The following is a 19,870-nucleotide window of genomic DNA, read 5'->3' as shown; positions in this document are numbered from 1 at the left end:
ATTATTTTGAGATTTTAAGCATTATGCAAAATTATGAAAATATCTAATAGTTAATTTCACACCATCCCTCCATAGCTGGGGTTGACATTTGCACGTCCTCAAATCAAACGATCCGGGTTCGAAAATTCGCTGGCGACACATGTTTTCGGGAAAAAGATTATTCACTTGTTTGTAAATGTGAAAAATATTTCCGTCTGTTCCAAGCGGAAATTGGTTCAAATGTTTGTTCAAGATAATGTACAGTTGAAAAACAACTCTCCAAGAATGGAGCGTTTAAACACTAGAATGACGTCACGGATGTGTTTTAATTTATAGCCTTGTTTCAATTATCTCCAGCATAAAACTCGAGTGACATGTGTTTCCTCTTGGCCTATTTTCAATTTCCCGTTGGTCATCATACCGCTTCCTTCTGTTTTTCTATAGCCTGCCTTATGATTCAATTCCTGGATGGAATAGTCTCTCAGTCGACGCTATTTCGATTGTCTTTTAACCACGACGTTGACGTTGTAAATGCCCAGTGTGCAAGATATCTTCGGAGCATCGGGATAGAGGGTCATCGGAAATCGACTCCTGCAGGTAAGACACTTATAAACATCAAATTGTAGCTCTTCTTCCTGAAAATCGAGTAAGTTGGCTGGTTTGTTGTTTACAGCCGAACTCGGCAATATTCCAGCTATATGACGGTGGTCTGTTAATAATCGAGTCTGGACCAGACGACCCAGTGATTGATATCATGAGCATCGATCCAATTGGGATCGATGACATGCATCAACCAAGTCAGCGAGTCTGACCACTCGATCCCGCTAGTCGCCTCTTACGACAAGCACAGTCGCCTTTTACGGCAAGCATGGGTTGCTGAAGACCTATTCTACCCGGGATCTTCACGCGTCTGACCCTGAATGATTACTGACCAACAACCGTGATATGGCTGGTATACTGTTGCCGGTGGCGTAAGGCAAACGTCCGCTCAAAGAGATTCACATCCGATTTTCAATATGGCCACCACAGCAACCATATCGAAAAACACATTATGGTTTATGCTTTTTTAAACCTTATACAAGTAAGTAAACTGCCAGACAAAAGAAAGCAGACACTTGAAAGTTGGAATTGATCCCAAAACTTCAAACAATACTAGGCTGAAAACACTGCAAATGGAAAGCCAAAAACACTTCTTTGACATCCAACCAATACCATCCCATTGTATAACCATTTCTTGTCATTTCCAGCCTCCATAACACAAAGGTGTGTATTTTCTTTTTCCCCGCAATGTATAGCTTAAGAGGGCCTACAATCAATTTGGATTTTGTACTTGGACCAATTTGAAGATATTTTTTAATGCATTATGGGTACTCTGCACATTTCTTCCACAGAAACGTCTAGAGTAATGAAACTGAAATTGTGCATGAATGTTTCTTCTACTGGCGATATCCGTGCTTGTTCATCGTTGTGATCTTAATGCTAAACTATTTTTGTTAACTGACAAAAAAAAAATAAAAAAATTAATATCTTCTCAAGCATCACAGGCAAAAGAACTATGAAACTGAGGTACGTTTCCTTTTTGTCGACAAAATCAATGTCACCCAATATTCTAAAACTCTTTGTCATTTATATCTGTCATTGAAATAGGGTGCAAGTCATCAATATTAATACTGTCCCGTTTTTCTTTTGAATTAAGCAAATGAAAAAATCATTTTTTTGTAAGAATGGGGATAGAGTGTGAATGATATTGCATGTGCCACCGGAAGGTCCAAGATCAGACTCAAGGCCACAATGTGAAGGGGGTATGGCTACGCCTTTTCAAAGCATTGTATATGTCACCAAACTTGTATCCTTCTGCTTTGGAGGATAGGTCAATGACGTGGCTGATAGTGTGTCAACGTGCATCGTGGATATGTGATCGCTGGTTTACAATGGGATTTATCGGGTATATTGTTGATTATATCACTCCCATCACTGAAATTAAAACATATCTTTATCAGTGCCATATGTTTGGTAGATTGTTTGTTGTGTAACGCCGCACTCAGCACTATCCCAGCTTTACGACGGCGGTCTGTAAATAATCGAATCTTGACCAGACAATCCAGTTGTGGACATTATGAACATTGATATACGCAATTGGGATACGATGACATGCATCTACCAAGTAAGCGAGCCTGACCACCCGATCCCGTGGGTCGCCTCTTGCGATAAGCATGGGTTGCTGAAGACCATTAATATTTCTAACCCGGATTTTCACGGGGCGTGGGTATGTGTCCGCATGCGTACATGTTAACATTAATACGTTTCTTTTCGTTCCAGCGACAATGTCCTAGACATGAAGTAACTCTTATTATCCCCCGCCCAACAAAGTTGGCGGGGGATATAGAAACGGGCTCCGTCCGTCCTTATGTCCGTCCGTCACGTTTCGTTTCCGGAGCATAAACTGTTCAATATTTTTTCATCAAACTTTGCAGGTCAGTCAGGTACATGCTGAACTGGTGCCTTTTGCTATTTAGAAATTTTAGAAATTTTTATTTTTTACGTTTCCATGGCAACAAGATTGACTTAGGTTCTGTTAGGGTAGGGTTCGTTTCCGGAGCATAACTCATAAACCGTTCAATATTGTTTCATCAAACTTTGCAGGTCTGTCAGGTACATGCTGAACTGGTGCCTTTTGCTATTTAGAAATTTTAGAAAATTTTATTTTTTACGTTTCCATGGCAACAAGATTGACTTAGGTTATGTTAGGGTAGGGTTCGTTTCCGGAGCATAACTCATAAACCGTTCAATATTTTTTCATCAAACTTTGCAGGTCTATCAGGTACATGCTGAACTGTGCCTTTTGCTATTTAGAATTTTTAGAAAATTTTATTTTTTTACGTTTCCATGGCAGCAAGATGGACTTAGGTTCCAAACTCTTCTTTTTTTTACAATTTCCATGACAAGTTCCACCTCGGTTAAAAAAGGTTAGGGTTGGTTTAGATTTAATTTTGTCATAAATTCTGCAACAGGGGCGGGGGATATAGCCACGTTAGTGGCAAACTCTTGTTATACTCTTTTCATTGCATTCACTTGAACAGTACGGGGTAAAATGCGAGCATGATAACGGGGTATTGTTACATGTGTCCAGCCACTTATGTACATTTTAATATAAAAACGCTCCTTTTCTTTGCAGACCACGTTCTAAGAATGAAGACCCTCTGTGTTATTATACTCATTTCCCTTGCCTTTACTTGGACAGTACACGGGAAATTAAGGAAGAGATGCTACTCCTACTGTATGTGTCAAGCTCCTCGAATGCAATGTCGTGGCAAAAAGGCCGGAATTCCAAAAGCATTTCCAAACATAACAAGGGTTGAACTTGCTCGTATAGACCTCGGCTACATCACAAGGAACATGATGGCTAACCTAACATACTGCCACCTCACATCCCTTACAATGGACAGAAATAGCATCACTGGAATAGCACCTGATGCATTTGAGGACCTATCCTTTCTCCAGTCGCTGAAATGGCAACAGCCACGTTTCCTTCTTAAAGGCATTATATCAGCGCTGCAGAACGTCCACAGTCACCTCCAGAGTGTCACACTCTATGCTGATGGTGGAACCGACAAGACTCTTAATGCTGATGTGTTCAAACATCTTACATCACTTCGAAGTATGACGCTTTTTGTGGGGGGAATAGAAGTTTTCAATGCTTCTGCTTTATCACAGGTACAAAACTTGTCACGTTTAGAACTATCCGAACATAATCTATATTCTTTTATCGTGGAAACCCCGTTGCCCAATCTAAAACTGTTGGTTCTAAAAGGGAATAATCTGGTTGAAATTCCTTCCTTATGTGTAGACGGAGGTGTGCCTTTAACGCCTCGGTTAATAAGGTTAGATATCCGGAAAAATGGCATCAGAAGTTTGGATACGTCCCCTCTCAGCTGCCTGCCCAATCTGCTGAAGCTATTGCTTTCAAACAATAGAATTGAAGCTTTGCCCAACAACGCCTTTGCAAATCTGCCCAAATTACAGAGTTTACACATTTCCAACCTCTTGTCTTTGAAATCAGTGGGAGACAGTGTATTCAATTCCACAAGCTTGCATAACATTTACTATTTCAACAACCCACCATTTACACATGCTCGTACTATTCAGGGAACGTTTTTCAAATTCACACCCAATCTCCGTGTTCTCAACCTAGGGGGGACCAATTTACAGTTATATGGAGACAAGTTGAGATTGTTTCTTCAAAACCTAAGAAATATTGAGAAACTTCTGATGCACTCCACGGGACTCAGTGAATTACCCTCAGGTGTGTTTTCTCAATTGAAGAAACTACGAGAGTTAAACTTACTGGGGAATAACTTCCCCAACCTCACCAGTGGTGTGTTTTCGAATGCTACAAGTATACAAAAGCTCACCCTGACCTCGTGTAATATAAAAATGATTAAGGAGGACACCTTTCCTCTCAACTTTCGGCTCAGCGTAAAGGAGATCGGACTGGCTACCAACCACTTCACTTGCACTTGTGACCTTCTGTGGTTCAGGAACTGGATGAAGGAGGTTATTGCCAATAAAAGCGTCAAATTTTCCAATTATCCGGATGGATACGTGTGCGCGTATCCTGACGGAAAACGCATCAGACTTGCTAATTATAATCCTACTGAACAATCGTGCGCTGTGGTAAAGTTGTACCCTGTTATTCTGACCATAGCGCTGTCTGTGTGTTTGGTATTCACCGTCACTGCACTGGTGGTTTATCGGTATCGCTGGCACCTCCTATACTGGATTTCTCTGCTGCGACCAAGACGGAGACGTCAACAACGACGTCCTCCAGAAGACATGAAATACGACGCCTTCGTCTCCTATAGCAACCCCGACGGAGACTGGGTCTACGACGAGCTTCTGAACTTCCTTGAGGGCGAGGTTGGGCTGCGACTGTGTGAACACAGCAGAGACTTCGCCGCCGGTAGATTCATCATAGACAACGTGTTTGACGCCATGGAGACCAGCAGAAAGACCATCCTCGTCATCTCTAACGAGTACATGAAAAGCGACTGGTGCCAGTTTGAGCTTCAGGTGGCTCTCAGCTCCCATCTGAAGAATGATATAGAAATTGCCGTTATTCTTCTCGAGCAGATTCAGCCATGTCACGTAACATCGACACTACGTGCTCTGATGATATCAACAACGTACATCGAATGGAAAGATGAGGAAGAGGCCAGAGCTCTGTTTAGACAGAGAATCAAAAACACCATTGCCCAATAACTGTTGATACATACCTATATGGCCATTTTGCCATGGAGTGATTTACACATAGCCTGAAAACCCAAAGATACAACTGACTTGATGTATTCAATAAGATACTGATCTACTCAAAGACAAAACTGGCTTGATACTGATCTACCCAAAGACAAACCTGACTTGATGTAGTGAGTAAGGCAGTGATATGGGCCCAATACATAAAGCGTGCGAAGGGCTACGACAGTCCATGTTAAGCTATGCTCGTAGTATGAAACATATCTCGTAGTTCGTGGTCGTCGAACGAAGCATTACAAACTGCCCTGTCATAACAAGCCTTGAATCCTGTTTTGAAAGGTAAAAGTGCGGTTGATTCATGTTAAGGTAGCTTGTAAACAATTCAAATCAAATCCCTTGTGTCTACAAATGCAAACACTTCCATTCCTTTCAATTTTAAGTGAAATTAAACAATAAATTTCTCTTTGGGTAAAAAACGATTCTTTCACAAAGACCAAGGTAGCAATCGTTTTATCAATGGTGTCAAAAACGACTTGGGATACATTCCGTTATCTATGTGTACGAGTTCCGCAGCTTGCAGTTGCTTTGAGGGGATTCTTTGATTGACAGTAACTTTATTGGTCATGATGGTGATATGTATAGGATAAAACACGTCCCAGGGTTGTTATGATATTTAAAACCCGCATCCCGAGGGAAAGGGTTTTAAATATCATAACAACCCGAGGGGAAGTGTTTTATCTTACTTATAAACCGATTTTGAACCTTAAAACAACATTTATCAACATTTTTATGTTTCGAACATACTGTCCATGGACCTTAGGAAACGGGCGTCAAATATCTGTTGCTGGCGTACGGATCTTGAAAAAGACATTCTAAAAAGCATTACGGCCTATCAACACCTCTGTAGCCTTGTGGTACACTGACTGGTCTACAGATATGAAGGATGCGAGTTCGATCCTCGGGAATATAAAGAAAACATTTGTCATTTGATTTTACATTTCATTACATGTTACAATCTGAACGGAAGTTATATTAATAAAATATCCAGCACATTATATAAAATCCCTGGGATATTATAACACATTATATAGCAAATATGACTTGAATATCCTATAAAATCCCGGGTATATTGTATAAAATCCCGGGCATTACAACGTCCCTGTTTATGAGATTTAATCCGACTGGGGAACAATAGGATGACGTCGCAAGAGGTTTATAAGTCCTCTTACCCCATGAGGTTTGAAGATAGTTGTTTAATATAAACACCTGATGTTTGTGTTTTCTGTTGATGATAATGTTGTCTGTAGTGAACAGTAATCACTATATAGGTAAGAATGAGTTCATAAGACACTGTACATAATATGCGGGGAATTTACACAACCGTCACAGAGTATATTTTGGAATGTCACAAGACTACCTGGTTAATGATATTATGTATTTCATACCATGTACTATTTTGTGATATGCTATATCTATCTGAACATATGACATTGATATTTCTGTCATCGTATCCCAATTGCGTGGATCGATGCTCATGACGTCAATCACTGGATTGTCTGGTCCAGACTCGATTATTTACAGACCGCCGTCATATAGCTGGAATATTGCTGAGTGCGGCGTTAAAAAACAAACAAACATTGATATTTCACTCACTCACTCTCTGCCTGACTGAAACTATGATTTTCAGACGCGTGAGATCAATAAAAAAATATATGATAAACATAACAGTTGCATTCTCTTGCCAAATAACATGTTTATCTCATTTCGTGAACTGAAAAGGTTGACAAGTTAACTCGTGGAAGCACCACTCATGACAATGTCATCTTTGTAAGATCGCTTGTTATTTGATTAGAAAAGCAGGCCATGTGTTATTCGAGGAGAAAAGATAAATATCCTCTATTCTTGTATGTAGTGATGTGTATATACCGTTTTATTCAGATGTAATTCTCCCGAGTGAGTGTTTTGGCAGACGTGTGAAAAAGCACATATTGAAATAGTCATTTATGCTGAAACTACTTTCAAAAACAGGCAATATACAGTAAACTACGGTTATAACGAACACACTTATAACGAACTGACGGATATAACGAACTTGCTTTTTAGTCCCGACTATTTGCTGTAGTTATGCTGTATATATGCTTATAACGAACTACGGTTATAACGAACTAAAATAAGTAGTCCCTATGAGTTCGTTATAACCGTAGTTTACTCTAGATTCCAGTATATACAGACAGTGATTAGACACAACTTGGACTATTATTTTGATAATAACAAACACGTGTTATAACTATGAACATGCTTCATTGTACGTTAGATAAAACAAAAATGCGACGCCATTGAAGTGAGTGAGTGAGTGAGTATGGTTTTACGCCGCTTTTAGCAATATTCCAGCAATATCACGGACGGGGGACACCAGAAATGGGCTTCACACATTGTACCCATGTCGGGAATCGAACCCGGGTCTTCGGCGTGACGAGCGAACGCTTTAACCACTGGGCTACCCGACCGCCCCCGCGACGCCATTGAAAGTAGTATCACTCTCATCTCTTGAATGTGCATCGTTATCCCAATGGATATTGTTTTTGTTGGTAGGCTTTGTCTTGCCAAAATACTTTAGAACGTATCCATTCTATGACAAGTGTAGTTTGTCAGCACCATACCCGTGCTCGTGGGTTTCACCGAAGTAGTAAACGTCCGAGACCTGCATCACTTCGGGCTTTCCTCCCACATTAAGCTGACACGCCGTGATATAACTGGAATACTGTTAAGAGCGGCGTTAATCCCTACTCACTCACTCACTCACAAGTGTATTTACTTGTCAGAGAGGACTTTGTTCAAAGCAGCTTGCAGATACATGTACATACATTTGATCACTTAATATTTAATATGTTTTGCAGTTACTTTATGTAGTTGTATCCTTTATATTTTTCCCCAGATAGAGAAAAGTGCAATTATTTTTATTTCATTTGGCTCCGATCGGTCTCTAAACAGAAATATAATCTGTCGCTTTTTGTAGGATTATCTCATTCAGTTGCGTTTGTTATCTGTACTGATAAAGATATGTTTGCCAGTGGGGATAAAGGCATTGTTTATTGGAGCATTGTAATCTAGTATTGCCCTTTCTACAGTTGTATTCTGCCTTGTTTAGTTATGGCTTTGTGACTGTATGCTGTTTTGTTATTGTTACCTAATAAGAACTGTCATTATAATGTTCCTCCTCTTCACTGCTAGACAGGGCCAAAGGACCAACTGGTGCATTATTTTCTTTTGTTTACATCTTTTGTTTCTTTCGCATATTGTATCATCACCTGTCATTAAATTCCAGACTTTTCCAGAGATTGTGTCTATTGTTAATTGTTTACAGTACAAAATCATTAAAATCAAATCCTTATATCTGACAGGCTACCTTTCTGCACGAATATCTGACAACCCCTCCAGAGAAAGTTGCGTCAAGTGAATCTTCCTATCTGCCAATCAGCGCTGAGGCTTCTAATGTGTAGGTAAAAGTGAGTGAAGCCTTCAGACCAGCATATCTGACTTCTGTATCTCGAAAACGAATATAACCGGGAAATTTCGAATGAAAAATAATAAAGACCGCGCCGTGTTTTTGTGTATTTTTTACACCCAGATGTTATTCAACTCTACTGCACCTACTAAAAGGGGAATACCATCAAAATCAAAATCAAAATCGAGGTGGTCAAGAAATTAAACCAAAACAATTCAGAAAGCCGCCATGTGATTAGCTGATTAGCACTTGACGCAAACTTTTATTAATATTTTTTATCATTATTATTTTTATTTTTTTACTTTTTTTAATTTATTTGTTGTTGTTTGTTTTTGTTGTTGTTTTTTTTTGGGGGGGGGGTTGAGTTGGGTTTGTTTTGGGTTTTTTTGTTGTTTTTTTTTGGGGGGGGGCATCTTCAGCATGCAGAGTACCGCATCAGAGTATAAGATTTATTTTAATTAATTGTTTAGGCTGTCGTGGTTTTATTTACCGTCAGTCTATAAAAGCACAGCAATTAATTCACCGTTTGATGGCAAAGTTCTATCTGCAGCTGCAAATCAGACATATTTTTTTAATAAAGACTGTGAGCCTGAATATTCTTTTAAAGAAAACACCTGAAGAATAATCAGTTTTCAATAATTTTCCAAGGTCTTCAGCAACCCAAGCTTGCCGCAAAAGGCAACTACGCTTGTCGTAAGAGGGGAATAACGAGATCGGGTGGTTAGGCTCGATGATTTGGTTGAAGCATGTCATCGATCCCAATTGCGTGGATCGATGATCATGATATCAATCGCTGGATTGTCTGGTCCAGACTCTATTATTTACAGACCGCCGTCATGTAGCTGTAATATTGCTGAGTGATAGTTAAACAACAAGCCACTCCTCGGTGAGCAATATTCCAGCTACATATATATCATGACGGTTGTTAAAAGTCATGTCTGCGCAAGACAAAACAGTGGTTGATATTGTGAGTGGTGTCAAACATCACAGGGTACCATAACACGCAATCAACCAGGTCAATAAACCTTTCCATCACAAGTATTTGTCACAGAGTGACGAAATATCCCCCGCCATATACACCATAGTACCAAATATGAAGACAATCCAGCGATTAGTTCTTGAGATATTGTGGCAACACCGTTTTCCAACTCCAAAAACAGATTTGCCTGCTGTGACCTTGAAAATGGGGTCAAGGTCACCAAATCTGACAGGTGTATGCGGTGTCTGTATATACACTATAGTTCCAAATATGAAGACAATCCAGCGATTAGTTCTTGAGATATCGCGGCAACACCGTTTTCTAACTCCAAAAGCAGATTTGCCTGCTGTGACCTTGAAAATGGGGTCCAGGTCACCAAAACCGACTGGTGTCTGCGGTGTCTGTATATACACCATAGTTCCAAATATGAAGACAATCGAGAGGTTTAGTTCTTGAGATATCGCGGCAACACCGTTTTCCAACTCTAAAAGCAGATTTGCCTGCTGTGACCTTGAAAATGGGATCAAGGTCACCAAAACCGACTGGTGTCTGCGGAGTCTGTATATACTCTATAGTTCCAAATATGAAGACAATCCAGTGTTTAGTTCTTGAGATATCGCGGCAACACCGTTTTCCAACTCTAAAAGCAGATTTGCCTGCTGTGACCTTGAAAATGGGGTCAAGGTCACCAAAACCGACTGGTGTCTGCGGTGTCTGTATATACACCATAGTTCCAAATATGAAGACAATCCAGTGTTTAGTTCTTGAGATATCGCGGCAACACCGTTTTCCAACTCTAAAAGCAGATTTGTCTGCTGTGACCTTGAAAATGGGATCAAGGTCACCAAAACCGACTGGTGTCTGCGGAGTCTGTATATACACCATAGTTCCAAATATGAAGACAATCCAGTGTTTAGTTCTTGAGATATCGCGGCAACACCGTTTTCCAACTCTAAAAGCAGATTTGTCTGCTGTGACCTTGAAAATGGGATCAAGGTCACCAAAACCGACTGGTGTCTGCGGAGTCTGTATATACACCATAGTTCCAAATATGAAGACAATCCAGTGTTTAGTTCTTGAGATATCGCGGCAACAAACAGGTGGGACGTACGGACGGACGTACGGACGGTCGTGAATACTATATCCCCCGCTTCGCGCTTTCGCGCGGCGGGGGATAAAAATAAGTAGCAACAATAGAGAGCTGAGATGTATAATATATCTTTATTCAAATTTAAAAGTCACTGTGATTACATAAATGTACTGATAACTGGACACTGAAAATCAGTAATGATGACCATGACCATATGGTCTATGAGACTGATCAATCTTCTAACAATGTACAAAAAACATTACACTGGTTAAGACACATCAAGGTAGGTTGGTCATATTTTTAATGGAGTGTTCGGGCCCAAAGGAGTCACGCCTCAAGTTTCTTTCCAATTTCTGAGAGAAACTAACCATTCAGTACACTTCAATTTGTTGAATGAACAAAACCTTTGCTACGAATGATTCCATTTTGAAATTTTGTATCTGGATAAAAAAAAAAATTAAGTAAAATTTTCAAAAGCTGATAGGGTCCATCTTCACCATTACTAACCATGCTAACACAAGAAAGTGGAGGGGTTTTTAGTTGTCACAAATGACAAGTGAAATAATTATCACAGTTACTTTTGTCTCCTTTTTTTTTGTAGAATAAAGATTGAAATTCAAAGAGATTTATGACCTTGTCACCATAATATGAGACATGTTGTACATATCGCTTTAATAAATATAATGTCTTAATGCTGTAAAATGAAGTTATGAGAAATATTATTCATAGGACATTGAACATTTTTAGGATGCATGAATGTTCACAAAATGGATATATATTGCATTGAGTAGGTCTTCCATTTGAATAAAAACAAATTTAGTAAATAATTCATAAATTTCACAAATTTCATCTAAAGAAACATACATATTATTCAGTACTGTACAAAAAGCATTGCACTTTCACTACAACCATGCACATGTGTAATAAAATAAATATGAATCAACAACAAAAATATATTCTTCTATAAATCCTGAAAATAGGACGATATAAAGAATAAACTGTTCAGTAGAAGCATATCAAAACAATGTCAACAGTTGGATCAGGGAGATTAATTAAAAATCTGAAATACAGTCGAGCCTTGTTACCATCAACCTGAGGGTGCCAATGACCTTGAAAACTGGCATCTCCAAAAACAGACTGTGAAAATTAGATGAGGTGATGCCAATCAGCATTTAAAGCTCATATGTGAGCAGCTTGACTTAAGACCAGTGGGTATGCTGCTTTTATCAATATTCCAGCAATATCACAGTGCAGCTGGGGAGCAAAACACAAACATGGACTTCACACATTGCACCAACATTGTGAATCGAACCCTGGTCTTTGGTATGAAGAATGAATTCCTTAACCCCTCAAAAACTCTTTGCTACCCATATGCCTCCGAAAACAGTAATCTTAATAAAATCACAAGAGTTCTGCAAACTGAAACTTGTGATACAGGTATAATGAAAAATAAGGCAAACTTATGAACATAACATGGCAAGTGAGAGTTAGATTTAATGCTGCTTTTAGTCATATTCCGACAATATCACTGTGGGGGACACCTCAGAGGGGCATAACACATTGCACCCATGTAGGGAATCAAACATGGGATTTCAGTATGGAAAGCAAACGCTTTAACACCTGGGCTACCCACCTCCCACACAGACACTTCATGTCCACAAAACAGGGAAAGTATATGGTGTGTCAGCCCTGAAAATATATTTGGGGGTACATACAGAATTATGGTCCCTGTTGATTGTCTGGTCGGCATATATGCTAGCTGAACTAACAGGGTCAGGACACTGATATATCTCAGTGAACAGGTTTCTACTGTTGAAAATACAGTAACAGAGTTTGATACATCAGAGGTGGAGGTAAAGAGGTTCAAGTGTATGTATCAACGCATTATTCATCTCACACCTCCATCCACTCACCTACACCTACACAGGGTCAGGACACTGATATATCTCAGTGAACAGGTTTCTACTGTTGAAAATACAGTAACAGAGTTTGATACATCAGAGTTGGAGTTAAAGAGGTTCAAGTGTATGTATCAACGCATTATTCATCTCACACCTCCATCCACTCACCTACACCTACACAGGGTCAGGACACTGATATATCTCAGTGAACAGGTTTCTACTGTTGAAAATACAGTAACAGAGTTTGATACATCAGAGGTGGAGGTAAAGAGGTTCAAGTGTATGTATCAACGCATTATTCATCTCACACCTCCATCCACTCACCTACACCTACACAGGGTCAGGACACTGATATATCTCAGTGAACAGGTTTCTACTGTTGAAAATACAGTAACAGAGTTTGATACATCAGAGGTGGAGGTAAAGAGGTTCAAGTGTCTGTATCAACACATTATTCATCTCACACCTTTATCAACTCACCTACACCTACACAGGGTCAGGACGCTGATATATCTCAGTGAACAGGGTTTCTACTGTTGAAAATACAGTAACAGTGTTTGATACATCAGAGTTGGAGTGAGTGAGTGAGTGAGTTGGGTTTAACGCCGCTTTTAACAGTATTCCAGTTATATCATGGCGTGTCAGCTTAATGTGGGAGGAAAGCCCGAAGTGATGCAGGTCTCAGACGTTTACCACTTCGGTGAAACCCACGAGCACGGGTATGGTGCTGACAAACCTAGAAACATAATCGGGGTGAACCGGGATTCAAACCCACAATCATAGGTTTCTGGCGTGCCCAAGGGACGCAACTCTGCACAGCGAATCGCGGCGCCTTAGACGACTGGGCCACCCGTGCCCCCCATCAGAGTTGGAGGTAAAGAGGTTCAAGTGTATGTATCAACGCATTATTCATCTCACACCTTCATCAACTCACCTACATACAAGAACAAATATGTACAGTAGGCAGTTGTCTGCTGACACAAGTCATTTTGTCTACTGTTAAAGCTATCCTATGGGGTGATTGTATCAGGTAAAGTTGCATCTCTGTCATGATGACCAGCATGGCACGACTGGTCCCCCAGTCTCAGGAACAACACTTGTACATCTCTTCTCCCTACCATACACTCGTCAACCAATGATCATTTCTTGATTTTACAGTTCCTGGGCTTAAATCTCCAGTTATATATTTTCTAAGTCAAAGAGTAAAAAATGCTTTATTTTGTTGAAAATATGCAATTTATTTGCTTGTATATTTTTTTTTATTTCCATATATTATTTGGGAAATAAACCTCTAATCATCCCTGCAATATATTTCTAAATAGCATATTGACAAAGAAATCTGTACAGCAAATATATTGGTCAGGCCATACTTACATATTTCACATTAATAGATGCTTCACACATATCAACAGTCACAACTATTAGAAGTTAGATGCATGAACTGATTCAAGTTAATGAACACACACCTGTACAGAGATTATTTCTACCTATAAATTGTTATCATTACCAATAAGGAAAGCGTTGTATCATGGAAAGACTTGCTGCAGTACATCAATATCGTATTGCTCGGGTACAGCTGTGAGAGATAGCAGCAGAACAAACAAGTCCTTTCCTGACCTTACAGGTGAGTAGACACTGTTGCTCTATCACCCTTTATCACCGAATTCATCATGTTCATGTGATTTGTATATCACTGAAAACCTTATAAAGCGGTAGAAGTTTTAATGCTTAGTCTCACATTATTGCACTGAATGCAATGTTAATATACTTCCTAATCAAAAAATATATCTTTGAACAAAATAATGATTTTTATTCCAAATTTGCCTGCCAAGGGTCTGAAGTTTAGAATCCTAGATAAATCATCTCTCTGATGCAGATCAAACTCACCAGCTCCAACTACTCAGTGTCCTGTTTAAGGTGAAAACAGTTCTATATACATAGCCTGCAAATCCATGAAAAATTGTTTATTATACCGTATTCGACGTAATAAGCGCCCCGCTCTAATAAGCGCCCACGGCGATATTTGCTAATATATTGAACAATCCCAATTAGCACCCCTTCTGATTGATCAATGTACACAAGACTTATTTATTCGCGAATAATACGCACTCGTGTGTTATATGCACCCTTAATTTATCTTTCAACTCTGTTGTTTTTCACCAAAATAATATTCTAATAAGAGCCCCCTATTTCTAATTTTGAGAGCGCCCTGGGCGCTTATTACGTCGAACACGGTACATGTGATTTTTTTTATTTTGAGGCATTTTGTAATCTGTTCTTTTGTTGTAAGGACGTATACTGACTATCTGATTGAACAAATATGTGGCAATATTTTGAGATCTCATAAATGTCCTTCATTTGACTCAACAAAGGTGGAAACCATGCATCATTGGAACTTGTGAGACAGATACCAGCAAAATAACATTGTCATTTTATAAATCATCTGACAGACATCAATCTCCATATAAAAATATAACCTACAGGTTCTCCCCTTTCTCAGAGGGTGACACAATTTGATTGTCAGCTGACCTTTGATCACAGAAGCAGAAGGCCACAGAACAAATAAATAATGTGTATCAAGACAATGACATGGCCATCAACAAAGGACAGAGAAGAGGACGAGGTGTCAAGTGTTCCCTTTTAAAGGACGAGGTATCTAATTGTACTGTTTCGAATGACAAAGGCTCACTGAAAATGTCAATTTGAAAGTTACAGAAAACTTTGAACTATTGGTATGAAAATTATGCAACATGGTCAAAAGACTGACAACAAGCCTTTTTTTCTTACATGTTCAGGTTTTGGACTTTTGACATGTTCAAATACATAAGAATGGCTATTTGTTTTACTGTGAGGAAGTCTGTGACCCAAGATGATATTTTTACCAAAGGTTTGGACTGTCTTCATCAACATATTTTATGAAAATCAACTTAGGTCAAAGACCCACTCATGTTCAAATGTTAGAGAGACACTTCCTGAAAATCAGCCTTTATGACACATTTTAGTCTTACTCCACATTTGATGATGTTTCCAGTCTAAAACATACCAATGTTGAAGAGACAAAAAGTCTGATTCTCATTTCTCTGAATACATCTGATAACTTTTATAAAAAAATTCTAAAAAGTTTGCTCTGAATAATTATGCAGATCCTGTGGGACAAATACATCCCTCATACCCGTCTTTTGGAGCATTAGTAAGTAACATTATGAAGAGAGTTCACATGACTTTAACACATCAATTTTAGAGGGTAGAGGGAAGGGCCTCATCCTCACATAAAGCTGATGAGTCATCTGTTTTCCAGGGTCCACAAAGTGTTCGTAGCGTTACAAGCTATCGTAACTATATAGTTCATCATAGGTTTATGAAAACCGTAGTGCTACAAACCCTTTGCGGATAGTGCCCTCGGTCTTTGGTATAGGAACAGTATTAACAAAAACACCAAGGAAACACACACATTCCACATCACGATGAGGACTTTGGAATTCACTGCTAATCACAATCATTTTATGCATGTATCAAATTCAGTCATTCGAACCACCAAAGACAAATTAACATCATTAGAAATGAAACATATTTCACAACATAACAAATATTCTTAACAAATATTCTTAACAATTAATACTTAAGAATTAGAGGAAGGTATCTTTACCTTGTTACAATGTGGATATTTCAAGGGTCTTCAAGAATGAACATTCGGAAATTTCCTATAAAGGAACACTACAAGATGTGGATTTAGAGTTGTCTCCCTTGTACTGCACCACGTACACAGGTACACACAACATCTAGGGCACTAAAGGTAAGGCTCTTCATCATCATACTATGAAAAATCCAGGAGATGGGCATGAAATGCATTTGTCAGTATGAACATGGTCGTAATACTAACCTAATGAAATTCACTGACACAATGTCAAGTCACGCTGCAGCCCAGTAGTGCTGTCTCAGAAACATTTCAACACTGGCTCAGTTAACATGGCTTCTATATTGCTTTCTGCCAACATGAGATGGTTTACTCTGATACGATATCTCTCTGCATTAAGATCTGACAACCCCTGCCATAGCAGGTCGAGTCAGGTGAACAGAGAGCGAACTTTGAGCGCCCAATCAAAATGAGAATCAATAATGTGTGGGTACTTGAGTCAATCTAAATGAGAATGTGTGGGTACTTGAGCCAATTAGCTGTCAGCTTCCTGAAAAGTAGCATCTTTATTTCTTTACCACATCAATTCAGAAATTGATTAGATGACAAAGTCAAACCCACACAGAATACAAATATTCCTTTGACAGCAGTCCAGTTTTGATTTTGATGCAATGGTTCTCTGAAACAACAGGGCGCATAGCCACAGCAATAAAAAGGCACAGCCTTAATTATTTACATATGGAACTGGCCTTTTCAGTTCGTTTTTGAGATAAAGAAAACAGAAATGCCAGTCAGAATCATTCCTACAATTGTACCAAGAATTTACCAGCCTCAACGCTGACTGGTTGAGGTTCACTTGACGTGACCTACAAGGAAAGGTTGTCAGATCTTCACAGAGAGGTTGGTATCAGCTCAGAGTAGAAGATGTGAGTTTAATGTGACTTGCTTTCCTCAAGGCTTCAACAGGGCATCTGGCAAGATAATGTACACCAACTGTCCAGTAGTATTTGTGGGTACCAACATATATATCCCTGTCCAGAAAACATACAAACAAATAACAGATTCAGACAGATAAATCTTTCACCATATTTTAACATTAAAATCTCCCATGTTTCTCGACTAAAATGTGTTTCCTGGACTGAAGGCTTCTATCACAGATATCCCACACAGTCAACTGATTGAGGGTCACATGACTCGGGACGTAGTCCTGCGGGAAGAGATCACTGATAATTCCTTGATGCATGACAACTTTTCTCTGAATATTGCCGAGACCAACAGCAATGATCCTGCTCTGTACGAATAAACATACGACACAAGTGTTCCAAATTATGAGGATCACCAAGTCCTTGAGGTTTGAGGCTATTGCTGGTTCATCTCAGGACCCCGTAATCTTCTCAGTTGGATCATGTCAAGGACCTATGACCATGCATATTTCAAACACTGGTTACGATTTCATCTTCACGGATATACACTGCCCTAATATGCTCACAAACATAGGCATAGAACATTCTCTATATTACATCACAATTCTTCTCCCTTCGAAAACACTAGAAGAGCAACTCCTGTCTCTGTCATTTTACTGACTTCCACCTAAGCATGAGAAGGTATAGCATAAAAATAGTCAACTTGGTGGAACCACTACAACAAATAGAATTGGATATTTCTGAAATGGCTCGGGTAATGTTCACAAGCATTTGGGACTTTTGTGAGATTTGGTCAGGTTCAGGGGATGCCCCTGTCACATGGTTTGATTTTCAGGTGAAAAGAACATAGGCATAACATTACAAGGAAGGATCTTTGTCCAAGGTAGGTGAAGTTGTACAAGCATATGGATAGGTTTGTATTTTTGAAGATTTCGATCTGTATCATGTGAATGGGACGAGTCTTCTTCAAGGGTATTAGGCAACGGACACTCCCTCCAAACACTGGACGCTCACTCCTAACACTGGACGCTCACTCCTAACACTGGACGCTCCCTCCTAACACTGGACGCTCACTCCTAACACTGGACGCTCCCTCCAAACACTGGACGCTCCCTCCTAACACTGGACGCTCCCTCCTAACACTGGACGCTCCCTTTTAACACTGGACGCTCCCTCTACACATTGAACGCTCCTTCTACCCAATGAACACTTGATCTACACATGGGAGCCACTATATCCTCCTTCTCTGAGTGACTTGATCTGCGCAAGACGGCGTCCATGGAGTGAGAACTGTGTCCACACAAGCAGCTGGGATGCTGCACAGATGATGGGGACGTAGACAAGGAGCTGGAAGCAGCCCTGGCGATGAAGGGCCCGGGTTCCCGTGTCCATGTCGTGGTAACTCAGCTTGATGGAACCTGCCTCATTGCCTGACTGGAATATGTCATGACCTGGGTGGGAAAAGATTTAAACACTGATAACAAAATAGTAATTTCATGTTTTTTACATGAACGTGTATGGTATTAACACAATATTTATGAAAACTGAGATTGCACTTATTTCATGGCATATTTGTATGATGTTACCTATGGACCAGGGCCCACTTGCACAAAGCGATCTTAGCGCTATGACTATTGTAAGCCTATGTTAAAGCATGGGAATTACGATCATCTTAGCGCTAAGATCGCTTTGTGCAAGCGGGCCCAGGTAATGTCAAAACCTCAGACATTCCAACAGTATTGCCATCACACTTTGAAGCTTCATACTCCAATGCACTCGCACAAAGTGGAAGGCAATTCTTTAATAAACTTCAACTCTAATTACATAGTAATTTTACATCATTGTTCTTAAAAGCTTTCAGGAATTAGGAAGTGGGACATGCCAACTAAAAATATAGTTTATTACTTGCCCGTGAAGAGATCACCCGTTTAATAAACATACAGCTGTATTACACATTGTGTAATACCAAAACGCGTGCTTATGTACTCTCGGAACACGTTTCACAAATTTTGAAAGCTCTCAACATCCCTTGGCTTATTCAACGACATTGCGTGTGGAGATGATAGATCACTGAGAGGAGCTTATGCACACTCGATGACCCCAGCAACCTTGTTGCTAGGTTGACGTCACATGGCATTGTTTCGCCTAAAGGATCTTGCAACAAAATTCCACAAATTACGTCATCGGGTATTGTGACGTGATTGTAAACTTTGAGGTGCAAGGCCCCGTTCCACAAGGCGATCGTACGGTAGCGCGACGACAGTCGTTGGTCTAAGTTAAAGTATATGAGTTGCGATAACCTTAACGCTACGATAATTTTGTGGAACGGACGTCTGAATTCTAAAGGTGGACTGTTGTCTGGTATTAAATTCATACGTTTCAACTTTTGACGTGTTTGAAGTATTACTGTGTTAAACTCAATTGGATTATGCCGTGGATCGTGTAGGTGTCAGCCTATTCACACTCAACAGTATAATTCTAAAAACGTTATAAATAGCCAGTAATAAATAAAATACTAAACTCGCTCCCGTGTAAAACCAATTTTATGAAACTCGTTAATAGTTATGGTATCTGACTCGCTTTCGCTCGTCAGATACCACAACTATTCA

The 19,870-nt window shown here is 39.6% G+C and overlaps 2 protein-coding genes across 5 annotated transcripts in view; one reads left to right on the top strand and one right to left on the bottom strand.

Moving 5' to 3' along the window:
* Positions 1-448: 448 nt before the first annotated feature.
* LOC124151715 (toll-like receptor 13) lies at positions 449-5,883 on the top strand. Its single transcript, XM_046524311.2, has 2 exons — positions 449-576; positions 3,155-5,883. Exon 2 carries the CDS (start codon positions 3,169-3,171, stop codon positions 5,236-5,238), a length of 2,070 nt encoding a protein of 689 aa, XP_046380267.2. The 5' UTR covers positions 449-576; positions 3,155-3,168; the 3' UTR covers positions 5,239-5,883.
* Positions 5,884-10,913: 5,030 nt separating this feature from the next.
* Positions 10,914-19,870, bottom strand: part of LOC124151714 (transmembrane protein 180-like) — a 32,938-nt gene continuing 23,981 nt past the window's right edge. For 3 of the 4 annotated variants that reach the window (XM_046524310.2, XM_046524307.2, XM_046524309.2), the window contains exon 7: positions 10,914-18,712. In XM_046524310.2, the coding sequence (XP_046380266.1) occupies positions 18,477-18,712 (236 nt within the window). In that variant the 3' untranslated portion in view covers positions 10,914-18,476. The remainder of the gene's footprint in view (positions 18,713-19,870) is intronic. The other variant, XR_006863399.2, reaches the window with a different exon arrangement.

This window comes from Haliotis rufescens, unplaced genomic scaffold (genome assembly GCF_023055435.1).
Source record: "Haliotis rufescens isolate VD_foot unplaced genomic scaffold, xgHalRufe1.0.p SCAF_64, whole genome shotgun sequence".
Lineage (NCBI taxonomy): Eukaryota > Metazoa > Mollusca > Gastropoda > Lepetellida > Haliotidae > Haliotis > Haliotis rufescens.
Note: the sequence above shows the minus strand (reverse complement) of the source record. Positions and strands in the feature narration are given on the sequence as shown.

What these genes read in the sequence shown, in the direction of transcription:
- LOC124151715 (XM_046524311.2), top strand. Translation starts at nt 3,169, where the DNA reads ATGAAGACCCTCTGTGTTATTATACTCATTTCCCTTGCCTTTACTTGG.